The 15,081-nt window shown below is 40.9% G+C and overlaps 2 protein-coding genes across 2 annotated transcripts; one reads left to right on the top strand and one right to left on the bottom strand.

Moving 5' to 3' along the window:
* Window positions 1-29: 29 nt before the first annotated feature.
* On the bottom strand, window positions 30-3,806 carry atpaf2 (ATP synthase mitochondrial F1 complex assembly factor 2). The gene is made up of 8 exons (XM_029457164.1): window positions 3,412-3,806; window positions 3,258-3,302; window positions 2,871-3,019; window positions 2,598-2,695; window positions 2,343-2,423; window positions 2,118-2,230; window positions 1,348-1,463; window positions 30-931 (listed from the first exon to the last, which is right to left on the bottom strand). Exons 1-8 carry the CDS (start codon window positions 3,524-3,526, stop codon window positions 794-796), a joined length of 855 nt encoding a protein of 284 aa, XP_029313024.1. The 5' UTR covers window positions 3,527-3,806; the 3' UTR covers window positions 30-793.
* Window positions 3,807-3,926: 120 nt separating this feature from the next.
* LOC115025106 (glucose-induced degradation protein 4 homolog) lies at window positions 3,927-8,492 on the top strand. Its single transcript, XM_029457165.1, has 6 exons — window positions 3,927-4,358; window positions 4,750-4,809; window positions 5,143-5,250; window positions 5,534-5,635; window positions 5,733-5,863; window positions 7,066-8,492. The coding sequence occupies exons 1-6, from the start codon at window positions 4,167-4,169 to the stop codon at window positions 7,127-7,129; spliced, it is 657 nt and encodes a 218-aa protein (XP_029313025.1). The 5' UTR covers window positions 3,927-4,166; the 3' UTR covers window positions 7,130-8,492.
* Window positions 8,493-15,081: the final 6,589 nt, after the last annotated feature.

The raw sequence follows: 15,081 nt of genomic DNA, 5'->3' as shown, positions 1-15,081 counted from the left end.
AGATGATTCCGACAAATGATGCACATGTCTTTAGCGCAGTTTGGGTTTTAATTCACAATACAGTTTACTGACATTTTGCTTACAATAGGTGGGAACAAACTTGAGTCGTTATTATAATTTAAACTGTAAAAGAAACAAAATAATTCTTTGTACATGACTACTGGATGAGGATGCAGACAGTGTACCTTTCCACTAAAATGCACAAACAGTTTGTTCAGTGAAGATGATACTGATGAATAAGCTTTCTGTGCACAGCATTCACTCTTTCACCTCATTAGTAAAAACACTAAAATTGCCAAAATACATATAACATGAATGATGACAATCTTAATTACAGACCATTTGAATGCAGTACGTTTCACCTATAGCACCTCCTGAAGTGTAACAGTACCATAGCATATGCACTTTGCAGTATTCAAATGTGGCACACAGAGAAAGCAGACATGGAGTTAACATTCCACCACAAAACAGACAACAACATTAGTCACTAAACTGTTCAAACCATGAGCACCGTCCAAAATGTCACGGATGACTGAAAACCGGCTGGAACTCGGTGAGGGGTGGCACACTTGGCAGCTGCCTACATATAAACACTGCAAAAAGAGAGCCAATGTTTTTCGCTGGAGAGGGATGACTAACAGATCACAGACATAGCAGCTGCCACGGCTAAACAGAACAAACGGGATGTGTGTGTTTGTCTGAATGGATATAGAAGCATGGATAAACTGAGGCGTTCACAGTTTGAGGGCACAGTCGATGTGTGCTCAGAGTTTTAGGTTTGAGCTCGTCCTTCTCAGTCCTGCATAAGTTTGCGTTTGACAGTTGAACTCTCAGATGAGAGGTGAACAAAAAGAGCTCCAGCAGCAGTTCGTGCCCTCAGCTCGTACATGTCGTAGTCGTGGACCCACTCCACGTTTCCCCAGTGCTGAATCTGTGCAGGAGAGAAAAGCATGTCAGAGGAATAAACAGAAAATAATGAGACTGTCTGCAGAAGAGCAGCAGGTCAACATGTGTGTTTGTTTGTGAAAAAACTGCTACCAGCTTCGGGCTCAAGGGGAACATGAAGAAAACAGAAGAGGGCGCTGTTTTTACAGAGTAATAAAGCAAACCGTTTGAGTTTCTTGCAATAACTTCCAACATGTTTTTTTTTGCTTTTCAATAAAGCCAAGGCAAACATTGGACAGAGAGAAGTGCCAGGACATTGGGCAAATGTGGTAATGATAAAAACTAACCATAACAGGATAGAGGCCACCAAGCAACTTGAAGGTCTCATTTGTTTATGGTCATCATAGGAAAGAAATATGCTGAATGATGCCAACTAAAAGAAGTACTCTGCTACCCTCCTACCTGGTATTCCTCCTCCAGTCTGGAGAGCAGCACAGCCTGTTCCACACTGAGATGTCTGTCAATCATCCCAATCGCCAGAACAACAGACTTCAGCTGGGTGATGACAAACTCAAGACCTGCACAGGAGAAACCATATTATTGTATAGCTCTATTCTACTGTTGAAGCTCATTACCTCTTATTTACAATTACCTCACAACAGAAACAAAAACATTTATATGATAATATTTAGAACTTCAGGTAAATTATCGAAACTAAGGCCCCGTTTCAAAAGAGCAGATAATAAGAGTGCTGCAGGAATGAGTCCTAAAACCTGAAAATGAGTGAACATGTTCCCTCAACTCAAATGGTCAATGGTTGTCAGACTTGTTGTGTTTATACTCATGCAAACTACTTTAACTCACACGTTCCGACTTGTAGATTAATCAATTTGTAGTATTTTCCAAGTGTAGTTTTGTTTGATCGTCGTGAAATCAAATGACAAGTTGGAAGCTTAGTGGCGGTGACGTTGAGGTCAGGAGATGCTTTCCTATTTGTGCCGATTGCATTTACGCTTAAAAAAATCAAGTGGTATTCATTTGTGAAGATCATCTTGCCAAAACACTTAAGTATCATAAACTGCGGTTTGCCTCAGAGTTTACTTTCTGCAATAATCCAATGGAAAAGAAAATCCCACTGGCTTTTTGCAGAGGGCGACGCTATCTTCTAGATTGGCCTACAAAAATATGCAATCTTGAAAAAATGATCTTGGATCAGTCCGGAGATGTTTTACCTGTCAGGGACCAGAAGTTGTAAGAATTCAGGTGTTGCCGAAATGTGTCTTTAGTTGCCTTTGGGATCTCAGGGCCCAAAATACTGGACGAGGAGCCAATAGTGACATTATATCTGCAATTGAGAGGGAGATAAAAGACAATTAGAACAGAGTTCATTATAATAGCATAATTAACTATATGGAGGGGGGCAGCTTTAATGTCAGCAGACATGATGCTTCCGTTACCTGTCTTCAATCCAGTGCAGCACAGGGTCCCACTCATTCTTCTGTAGCTCGACCAAACTGTGGGGCTCATCTACTCTGTAACTGCACAGAACATCAACACCATAAACATTTAAAGCCACAACTAACTCACTTTTAACAACAAAAAACACCAAATCATCTCTGCAAATAACCAACGTCAACAAGCTTGTCCCAATGCAGGACATCATGTCATCTGCAGCAATCAAGTTCAGGATAAAATGACAACTAATTTCATACCAGATAGTATCAGTATCCAGGAACTTCAGAGCAGCACTGATCATTTGCTTCTCGTTACGTCCGGTGGGATTGTCCAGAGCTGTGTTGCACAGTGTCGTCTGCAGGAAGAGTGTGCAAACATTACTCTTTCAGTCTGTTACTTTTTTAATTGAACATATGTTACTAGTGGCAGGAAATCATAGCAGGAGCTTCATGGGTAAAAACAACTAATTGGGCCTGACCCCAAGGATAAGACACTTTAAACCCCCTCTAGTTCCCGGTCAAAGGTCTTACCAGGTGCATCGAGTAGTACTTGAGTGTGTCCTTTTGAGCATCCCACTCGGTTGCCACGCCGATGGCCAGGGCTTCATTTGGCGCCGTGAACAGCTTCCCTCCAGGAGTTTTCAGTTTCTTTCTGTCTAAGTTTATCTCATATAAACCACCTAAATGAAAATTAGAAAAAAAATAATTAAGCAGGAGAATGACACAGATATGGAGAAGAGCAACTACATCACCTTTTATCTTCATATGAAACACTTTTAATGTGGTTGTATTACTAACAAAGAAAGCTAGGAGAGACACATTGCACAGTGGAGAGCACTTTGTTCAACAATTTAGGATTTAGTATCCTCAATCACAGAACTACCACTCGACCCATTACTGGGGGTGTTTGACACTTACCTTCACCTTGGGATATACTGACATCTTGATAAAATCTTTTTCTTTCTGTAAACAGCAGAAATCATCACATCAGTCAACACTTGCACGACTAGGTTAAGTTATAAAATGTATTAATGCAGCAGTGCTTTTACCCACATTGATGAGTGTATCTTACCTTCTGTGGCTGAGGAGTATTTCACAGCAAACCGAAGGTGCTGACTTGTGCACACTTTATTGGGAGAGAGGATATTTCCAAACGGACAACGAAGTTTAACAAGGCTCCTAAACATAGCAGCAGTTATGTTAAGATGTAATGTTTTAAGACAAGCTAGCTGACAGGCTAGGCTACTACCCGATTCCGACCTCAGTTCGTTAATTAAATTGCCACATTTAAAAAAAAAAGTAAATGTGTTTTGTATTAGCCTCAATTCTTGTTCATACTGTACTGCCTTACTGTATAAAAGGTTTGTCTCTATTTACTATTTCTTCCTCCGCTTTCACATAGCAGCTACTTCGTTCAAAAGCAAGCGTGTGACCTTCTGTGCTTGAAATATCGAAAAAAGGCTTTATAGTTGGGAAATGTAGTTTTATAAGTGCTTCTATGCCTCGTAACAGTTCACGAACAAACTACACTCACATATTCCCATAAAGCCTTCCGCAAGGCGAACCAATGAGCGTCGAGGATGTTAGCAAGGTGAACTCATTTGGCCAATGAGAAGGGCGGATTCTGATGCCTACGGCGCCGCGTCGAAGTCCACTTACTTTTCTGGAAGCTTGGCGCCTGGTAAACGAAACTGTGGAGGAATCGGAGGGGATTTGAATGTTGGTGGACATCTTCAGTCCTCTCCCACCTCTTCGTAGACACCGACGGAGTCCATCGCTAAGACGGCAATTGACCGCGGTCGGTGCCCAGCCAGCGAAGCGGGAGCCATGCCTGTCCCCGCTGGATACCTCAGCGACTCCCCCGCCGCGGCCTTCGCATCCTCGGCCTCGCTTATCCCACCGCCACCGATAAACACCCAGCAGCCCGGTGTTGTCACCTCGCTGCTGTACAGCGGCTCCAAGTTCAGGGGCCACCAGAAGAGCAAAGGGAACTCTTACGACGTGGAAGTTGTTTTGCAGGTGAGGCTTTGACGAGGAGATTTTACTATTTAGGCCAGCTGTCAGGGGCATTTGGTGATCTGTCAAACGGGCGGTGTGATGATTGACAGCTGGAAAATCAATGAGCCCTGGCCTGTGGTTGAGTAACTCGCTTAGCTAGCTGTGCATGTAGCAATGCCTGCGACTGTTTACTAGCAACCATTTTCAACCATGATGACACATTTTATTTAATGTTATCAGCAAAAACACCTTACAAATCTGCTCGTTAATGGCTGTTTTGTGTGAGAGGATGTTGGTAATGTCCTAAAATCATATCACAGCATTGCCACTTTAATATAGAAGAAACTACACGATGCAATATATGAAGTTAAATGTCCATATTCTCAGTTGTTTATTGTGTTTTCCTTTTAAGCATGTCACCATGGAGGATTCCTACTTGTGTGGCTACCTAAAGATAAAAGGACTGACTGAGGTGAGAGGAGTAATTCCCAAACATAAATGATTTAAACTGGTTCTGGCCACCATCATTGTGTGTGTCCTGTTCAAGAGCCTGGTACAGTCTAGCTCTTGCTTTCTTGTTTGTGTTTTAGAGGGTGTCATGTTAGGTTACTACAGATTCCACTGTGCATGAAGGTATTTCATAGTTTACAGTATCCTATAAATCCCACATTGATGAACAGTGAATATGAATATATGTCATTTAGAAGTCACTTTCTACCCTGTGATTTTGTTTTGGGATGAAAACATTGAACTGACAGACTTTCCTTTTTTTAGCAATGAGTGTGACATTCTTTCACTCTCACAGGAATACCCAACTCTGACCACGTTCTTCGCCGGAGAGATCATCAGCAGGAAGCGGCCGTTTCTCACCCGGAAATGGGATGCGGATGAGGATGTGGATCGTAAGCACTGGGTAAGGTGAAAGCTTGTTCATTCATAAATAAGGGTGTAAATCACCAGTTTCATCACAATACTATATTCTCTGGACACATTTAATTGACTTCCAGACATTTAAATAATAAACAATCTATCCTTTTTAATTAAACCATAAAAATAGACCCCCTGTTCGGCGCTTTAAAGGGTCAAATGTCTCGTGTTTAAGAGCAAATATTTATTAAAGATTTTCAAAATAAGAGCGTATCTTAAGGCTGATGATGTATATACATGACCCTCTTTTTTTTACTTTTTGTGTCAAGGGCAAGTTCCAGGCCTTCTACCAGTATGCAAAGACATTCAACTCGGATGATTTTGACTATGAGGATCTGAAGAACTCTGACTTTATTTTCATGAGGTGGAAGGTAAGGTCCAGCCTAAATTGAGCCTGACCATGTGTTGAAGTAAGTAACATCTGAACCGCAGCTGCTGCTATTTCTCACCCTGTCCTCGACCCCACAGGAGCAGTTCCTGGTCCCTGACCACACAATAAAAGACATCAGTGGAGCTTCTTTTGCTGGATTCTACTACATATGCTTCCAGAAATCCACAGCAACTATCGAGGGCTACTACTACCACAGGAGCTCCGAATGGTAACGCAACAAAACACTAGTTACTGTGAAGTGGAGTCATTTTATGGTTTTGGGAAACCTGTGTGGGGAAAGTCCTTAACGTGCAGAATGTCCAGCTTTCAGCAGCTTCTGTCGAGATGCCCTTAATTCTGAATTCCCCCTTGTGCAGATGATTCTGTTAGACTGTGTGTAACCTTTATATGGATGAAGCAGAACAATCTTACTCTGTTGGTTGCATTGGATTCATACGGCCGTACTGCCGGCCTATAAACAAACTGAGGCCTGCTTGTACTCTCGTTTTCATTTGACATTCTTTGGCCTTACTTTCGACTCCCGTTTCACATAATGTTGTGGGCATTGTTACAAAAGCCGTCTGATTTCTTTCCAATCCGGTTTTTTATTCCCTTCTCGGACCAAATACTTGGAAGCCGTTTTCTTTTCCCTCTCTGATCGTAGAGTTCCTCTTTTTTTCTTTTATGTTGTTTTTCAAATGTGGAAAATGACTAACAGCCAGCGCTTATGTCATACTTGCGACGTCGGCATTATTGCGCGGACTGCAAACAGTATTAACTCCAATGTGAATGTTGTTATGGACTTATAAATAGCTTGTTTATAGGATCGCCTCGGTGCTCTTTGCTGCCTTTTTACCACCTCTAGTGTGAAACCCTGCAAACCACACGTGAAGAAAAGGCTGGATATGAGTCCAGACTGACCTTTTTGTTCCTCAAGCATAATAATAATAACACAAAAAGAGTAAAACCCTCTCATTCTGCGGTTACTGACTGCAGTTGTGTCTCAGAAGAGTCGAGGGAATTTATTTAGGCACTTTTTAAAACAACAAATAGGTTCCTGATATTGTTCTCACCGGGTCTGATCAGGTTACAGAAACAGGGAACGATGTTTGAGTTCAAAAAGATGACATGATTCTGCCTTCACATGCATGTCCTGCATGTGAAGGCAGTTTGACTCCAGTGGGGGAATAATGATAACTAATATATAAGGAGGTAATTGCTGAACGTAGTTGACTGTTTTCACAGACGTGCAGCGTAAAAGCCCCGAAAACATGCCGCCACATCGTGTGCATGCTAATCTCAGATTGATGCTTCATGAGAGAGGGAGCCTTTGATGATGTGTGATGCACAGGTTGACCTGTACACCTTTTTTACTTTGTCTTCATTTCTAACATATGTACCTCTAACACGTACTGTGTTGTTACGCTGCAGGTACCAGTCTCTAAACCTCACCCACGTCCCCGAGCACAGTGCAGCCATCTATGAGTTCCGGTGACCCCGGCCGGCATCGTGGATCTTTTTTTGATGGACAGAGACTTGAGGCAAAGCAGAGGTCTGCAGCTGCTACTGACGAGGAAGAGGAGAACGAGAAGTGCAAACTCTTACACGTTCCCAATAAGTGGACGGACAGCGGATGGACCAGTGGACGGGATATCGGACAAATGAATGTATGGATGAGATGAGGAGAAGGAAAGGAAGGAAGTGCAGTTGTGCTCCCTGGCTGGAAGCGGCAGCGGAGACTGGGTGCGGCTCGTATAGTGTGCCCCCTTTCTTTATTCGTTTCAACGTCTGGTTTTTAAAACGCTTGGCGCTGCATCTCGAGACACTTTATAAGCTGAGTTGGGAATTCCCCTTCTTGTTTTGCGACTAGAAACGTCCCTCGCCGATGCCAAGTGAGCGACAGAAACACATTTAAACCGCCGCTGGACGAGGATTCCTCGGAGGAGTCTGCTCTCATAGACGCAATCTCTAAAAGAAGAAAACCGCCAAGGAAGAAAAAGCAAGAGAGAAGTGTGGGTTCTTGATGAATTGGAGCTTTAATCAGCCCATGAGCTAGAACGACAGTATTTTTTCTTTTCTTTTTAAAGCTAAGCTGGTTCTTTGTTCGCCTGCCAAGAGAGGATATTTAGTTATTTTACTCTAAACGACGCAGAGTGGCACTTTTAAACACACAAAACGAGCTTTTCCCCTCCGTGTTCATTCAACTGCTTGGGAGATTATTATCACATGTGATTGCTGTGGGTCTTGTTCTATTGTGTTGCATTTGCACAAAGATGGACTATATGTTACTAACGCTTGCAGTCAGGACTTTACACTCGCGTGCCCGAGTACACAAGGTGGCAGGTCGAGCTTGTTGACTCATCTCTTTTTTTTTTTTTTAAGCGTTTGACTGTTCAGAGCCAAAACAATCACATAAAAGTATTAAAAAAAAGAGGATTTTTACCCTGCACACATTAAACAACAAGCTTTTTACCCCCTCGTGTGTCATTTTAAATTAAGATCCCCTCTATCCCTTTTGTTTCTGTCCCCTCGACTATGCAACACTTTCAACATGGCACTCTCCAAACATGAAACCTGCAGTTTTCAGAGACAAAATTTTATTCTATCATTATAGTATATGTAAAAAAAAAAAGAAAAGAAAAGAAAGAATCTATCTTCATTAAAGGAAATATTTTTGTTAAATGACCTATGAAAACACCCCCTGAATCATTTCCCCTTCCCATGTGACGGTGCCATCTTTCTAAAGCTTATCAGAGTTGTATTATAACGGTGTGTGTGTTTGAGAATAAGCCTGGATTTGATTGACTGTGTGACTGTAAAAGAATGGACTGTTGATTTAAAAAAATCATATCAAAACATATTTCACTGTGTCTTGCTTGTTTGACCAATTTACTACATCATGTTTTGATATTTTCACACCACACACACGTTAAATATCAAGTTATTTACTCATTTTAAAGAGTAAAACAAACTATGAAGGATGTGTCAACACATCCAGTCTGTGGTTTAAACATTTCACAGTCTTCTGTTGCGTCAGCACTGAAGAGTTGACGATGCCGACATGTTGACGTTCTTAATTAGCACTAAACAGCTGATGGGAATGTCATTCATGTTATATTAAACCTTTAACCTGATGAAAAGTCCGGCTTCAGTTTGTAAAGGTGTGTAGCAGATTTCATCCATCTCACTGTTATTGAGACATTTCACTCTGAAACCACACGGTGACGCCAGAGGATCAGCAATGTCTCCTTTGTTCCAATCCATCCAGAAGTTGCTGTTGAGATATTAAACAAGTGGAAGGTTCGGCCGCTTGGTGGCGCTAGAGGGAAGAATATGGCGACCACCAAAGTTGCTAGGATTCATCCTCTGGGCACCGTGGATCTCTGGGCTAATTATAATGTCAATTCCATGTAGTAGTTGTAGACATATTTCAGTCTGGACCAAAGTCATCGTTTTGCAGCAAGATGCCATCCGTTTAGCCGTGGCTGAAAACATGACATCACAGGTCATTTAGCAGGCGCTGTTATCCAGAGGGACTTACAATGACCCCTGGAGCAACTCGGGGTTAAGCACCTTGCTCAGGGGCACAATGTTGGCAGCTCTGGTATTTAACTGATAACCATCTGGTGTTGTATTTGGAAGCCACACCACAAGACCTCTAGGCCACCACCACCACCACCCGACAGCTTCAAGATGACTCTTTGCTTTTGAAATTTCCCCACATGGCCATTTCCTTTATTCACGCTTTTTAAAGGTTCACAATCAAAGTGCTGGACGCCAAAGTTTCCACCAGGATGCTTAGCTTGTTACTATCTTTGGTCTTGTGCCTATGGAAGCCTATTTGCACGTAAAAATATATATATATATATATATATATATATATCCCCATGGAAAGTCTCAAGTGTGAGATAAAAAGTCATAATTCCGAGATTAAAAAATGTAAATTATGAGATAAAAAAATCAATTATGAATTATGATTTTTTTTTTTACGCGGAAATAGGCTTTACTACAGAAAGAACCAAAGAAAAAAAACATTTTTAATATTAAAATGTATTTTTTGCAGAATAAACCTTTAGACCCGGTCGCCAAAAGGAAATAAATAAAGAAATAAAAAGCTACCGGTAATTGTTTTAGTGTGCTGCATGTCATGTCTATAAAGCTATCTGTTGCTCATATGAAGATTATGATTATGCTAATGCACATGAATTATATTTAACTTGTGTGTACTTTATGTGCACTTATGTCTCAGATTGGAATGTGGATCAACACAAAGACATCTCTTCCTGCACGAACTCTACACTGTGTACTGTTTACTCGTTTCACTTTTAAAGGCTTAGAAGAAAGCAGGTGCAGCTGCGATTGCAGATAAAAAATGACTTGGCAGCAGCCCAATAATACAAAACCAACTATTTTGGTAGAGTATCATGCCAGAAACCAGAGTTATGCCAGAAACAAAAGGATGTGGTTTTTGGAACAGGCTGCTTTACTTTGCTTTCTCGACATCACCTTGAACATTGCACTCGTTTTAAGTTACTCCAGATAAGATTCTCATCTTAAAGCAGTAAAATAATGTGATAAATAACAGGAGGGGCACGAGACAAAACCTGCACAAGTATTCATCAAGGAAAGGTAAAAGTACGGGGGTTAAATTTAGAACAGGCATCCTGTTCCCTTCAGGGTGAATGAAATGTGTGATCCTTTAACTTTAGTTGTGTCTAGAAGGTAATCCTCGATTTGCAAAACTAAGTATTCACGTACTATATTTACGTAGGTAAGTATTCACGTACTGTATTTACGTAGGTAAGTATTCACATACTGTATTTACGTAGGTAAGTATTCACGTACTGTATTCACGTAGGTAAGTATTCACGTACTGTATTTACGTAGGTAAGTATTCACGTACTGTATTCACGTAGGTAAGTATTCACGTACTGTATTTACGTAGGTAAGTATTCACATACTGTATTCACGTAGGTAAGTATTCACGTACTGTATTTACGTAGGTAAGTATTCACGTACTGTATTCACGTAGGTAAGTATTACGTACGGTATTACTGTAGTACTGTATTTACGTAGGTAAGTATTCACGTACTGTATTTACGTAGGTAAGTATTCACGTACTGTATTTACGTAGATATTATGTATATATTATAATATATATTATTATATATATATATCAACGTAAACCAGCGTGTAGCCGATATTTTGTATACGCCATATTTTTGTACACGTTATGCATTCGTTGGGTATTCGTCTGATACATTTTGTATAAGTAAGTGATGCGATATCAACAGGTTAGACATGCGTATCTGTATATGTTTTATATCTTTTCCAATCCGATGAAAAGTTGGACGTATTTGGACAAATGTTCATATACGCCAGCACACGTTTCTGCCATACGGATATGTGTGACAGGGCCTTAACATCCTCAGCATGTTAGCATTGACATTGTAAAACTATTGCCGTGCTGACGTTAGCATTTTTCTTCAACGACAAACAGGCGCAGGAGTGTGACATGCAACAAAGGTCCCCGGTTGGAACCAACCAGTTGCAGCCATATGGGGCACGTGCGTCAACGCTCCACACTCTTTGCAGCATGCTGAACATCACTTTTCACAAACTCTAATACAATCAAATTGTGTTGGACTTCTAACATAAACTTCCAGAAGAACAGGTTTGCTTATTCATGTTAATACATGTTAGGTTGTGTAATACCAGCAGTTGATCCATTAGAAATAAGAGCATCAGCATTATTAAACTAAATCCCTTAAAAGTTAAAGAAAAGCTACAAATATATATATAAAGACAAGATGACACATCGGAAAACAGGCAAACCGGTCGCGACACGTCTGGTTTAGTCTGTGGATATTTTGAGGGATAAGTTGGATGTCGTCATTATCTATTATTTATAATTGTAATTGTTTGCGGTGTCAGAGATTGCACAACACAAACAAATGTCTTGACAGAAGACTGCCGAATTACACCTCTTATAACCGAGGACAAAAAAAGTACCAAAAACATAACAGATAAAGATTAAACTAAATATTGCTAAAACATTTACAGTAACTGTGAGTTAGGTCATTGCCTATTCTGTTGTCGGGTGACTCACGTTTCCCCAGAGGGTGTAACAGGGACAATGAACGCAGAAACACGTTTAACTTTGTTGTCGTTGTGCAGAAGGTGTGATTTCCCGACGGTGGCTGTAAAGATATGGTCACAGGGATCTTTATTACTGCACGACTACTTCCCTCTACTTGTGATAACCCTTCTCAGAAGCTGCATGTGCAGATAACTGGACACCCTTCAAACAAACAAATAATATAATTGCATCAATGAATAAAGATAAAAGATAAAGGTTCACGTCTGCAGCTTGTAATAGAGGTTTTACACAAGGGCTTTTATGGCTTACTAGTATTGTTTTTAACTTATCAGTATTTCTTTGGCTAGTGGCCAATCTGCGCAACAAACAGTCTCTGTTCTGTTTTTGCATTTAGAGATATACAGTATCTGTATTTTATCACAGATTGAATAATGATATGAATTCCTGAAGAATATGTCGTCTCCAGTACGAAAATAACCATCAACATAAAAGCATTATGCCGCATGTCTGAATCAAAAGCAAATATGAAGTTACAGTCTCCGGTATTTCCCAAAGATCCTTTATCAAACTTCCTCCGTCTCTTGCAACGTTTGTGTGCCTAACGTCACGTCGCTATCGTGTCCCCAGACAAATAGACACAAGAGACCACAAGTTACTGGAAGGTAGTACAAAAGGCTTGACAAGGAAGACATTATTTTCTCTTTTCTCCCTCCTTGTAATCAGTCACTTTTAAATAAAAACCCTTTGGAGGCTAATTTGGCCGTTTTTGCATTCTTTGGATTCTGCCTAACTAAACCCCATTAATGTTTAGCATGTGAATGTCTTGTTTTTCAGCATGAAACAAAGACCGGCTTGGAGGTTGAAGCCACTACTTTAAACAGAAGCAGCCGGCAATGTTGGCCGGACTGTTGTTTTTATGCGGGACGGTCGACTCCTAAGGGTTCATCTGTAATATTTGACATCAGGTTAATTTGCCCAAGTTTTTGTTTTCATCCAGTGAATTTTGCACGATGTAAAAACTCATATTTCTGTAAAGATCCAGGAGAGTTAGAGGAAAACGAAAGCTATGTGCAGTGCACCTGGATCACTTGTGTCAGTTTCATGGAAACCCAAACAAAGACGTGATTGTGAAGCGAGTCCAAATCAAACAAGACAGATGGTCCGTGGTGCCATGTGAAATGTCCTGGTAGAAAAGGTTTGTTTTTCAACGGCATTTTTATTTGACAGATGGAGCCATTAGTCATAGCTATAAAAAATGATTGGCACACAGACCCACTGCATAGCTGATAGAGTTCTGACATTTGTTATCATCTATGATATAAATAATCTCCATGGTGTTGAGGCACGTGCACAACCAAGTCATGAGATTTCAGTAATCATGACTGATTTATGAAGGAAGTAATTCTTTGTATGCACAGTTTTCATGATGGTTTGAAACAACAATCATTGTGCAGCAGTTATTTCACAAAATGCAGAGACAAACTCTGAGACCAAATCCTTTCCAGCACCAGCTGGTGCATCGTTGAAGGCAAGTCACTGTGAGAAACGTTGAGGACATATGTTTTCATAAACATATTTGAATGTGCATTGAAAGGATGCCCTCAAGGTTTATCACAGTGACTTGCCTTCAACGATGCAACATGCCATGTTGCATGCCATGAATTAAGCCCATACATCTCCACACAGTTTTTAATTATAATGAATTCATTTTTATGAATCTATTTTATGATGTGCTGTCACGATACGATTTGTGAGCATTGTGTGATTGTATCCTTAGCCGACTGTTTTGGTATTCAATGACTGCGTTCCCATGTCTGTTTTAGGGTGTTCCCACACACACACACACGCTATGTATTGTGTCATTAACAGATGCTCAAAAGAATCCACAGGTACTCAATTGTTCACTGTGGGAAACCTCATGTGGCTTTACACACAGGTGTTGACATCTCCTCAGGTCGTACACAAACCTGAACAGTCCTGACCTTTTACACCATAACGCTGTGTGTGTGTGTGTGTGTGTGTGTGTGTGTGTGTGTGTGTGTACGTGTGTGTGTGTGTGTGTGTGTGTGTGTGTACGTGTGTGTGTACGTGTGTTTATGTGAGCGTGTGCGATAAAATCCTGGCATCTCTTCAGACAAGGACTCCACACCCACGTCCATCTGATGAGTGGTCGGGATAACCCCCTTCGACTCTGGACCTCTCCTGCAATCCTCACTTTGAAGAAACACCTGTTCTCCCCAACCCCCATCCCCTCCCAAACCCCCACACACACACACACGCCCTTATTTAGTCAGTCTCAACACGTACACACACAGCTCTCCACACTTGCTCCTGATAAGGGATATTGCTGTCAGATGATTTTTGCACGTGCAAAACAAGTTTTCATTATGGGAGTTGAGGATGCAGGAGATGCCAGGAAGCGATTGAAGAAGGCAGCAGCTTACGTAATACATTCTTGAGAAAGTAATAACATGTTTGCTTGCTTCACATAAATAGCTTTGTTTTTAACTGGTGCGTCAAAAATAAAAGTTGAAAGATGTACCTGTGTTATAAGAAAAAGGCTCTTCCTATAGAACAGCTGAAGGAAGAAGGAAATGCAGAGCGTTACATGAGTATACCACTCTCACGTCTGTCTGTTAGGAAGCTACAGCCAGGAGACTGTTAGCTTAGTGTCGTGGAGATGCATCATATAGTCTTCTTATATTTTATCTTTATAAAGTTGTTGGGCCTGAGTCACTAGCCCTGTGTCTGGTAGCATTTGACAGAGATTAAGGTGCCACATTGACCAGTCAGGCGATTAGAAGACAGATGTTAACAGTTGTAATTAACACGTGTGATCTCCCTGTGCTTTTTGTTCCCACCTAGAAGACAGAAATGTGTATTGAGTGACTTGTATTTCTTGTTTTATATGATATCAGACTTTGGGTGGATTGTCAGATGCTCCGCATTCCTCATGAGGCCAACGTCATATTTATGAGAAAACCTCAAATAGTGAGGGACCTCAGACAAGTCGTCAATGTTGACCGCACTTTTAGTCGTGGTGAAATTGTCTGTCATGACTGTAACTAGGTCTGTTGTTTGTTCATTGTGAGGTTAATGTCCTAAATTTCCCTGGGGATGAATAAAGTATCTATCTTTCTATCTATATCTATAATCCAACATGGGAATGCCTCCTGCCCCTACAGTGTTACAATATCTACCACTCTTCTTGGGCTGATGTTAACAGTTGTAATTAACATGTGTGGTCTCTCTGTTCCTTTTGTTCCCATTTGGTAGATAGAAATGTGTATTACCTGTGATCCTCCCTATGCATATCTGCTGTATAAAAGACTTGTATTTCTTGTTAT

This window comes from Cottoperca gobio, chromosome 19 (genome assembly GCF_900634415.1).
Source record: "Cottoperca gobio chromosome 19, fCotGob3.1, whole genome shotgun sequence".
In the NCBI taxonomy this organism is placed as follows: Eukaryota; Metazoa; Chordata; class Actinopteri; order Perciformes; family Bovichtidae; genus Cottoperca; species Cottoperca gobio.
Note: the sequence above shows the minus strand (reverse complement) of the source record. Positions and strands in the feature narration are given on the sequence as shown.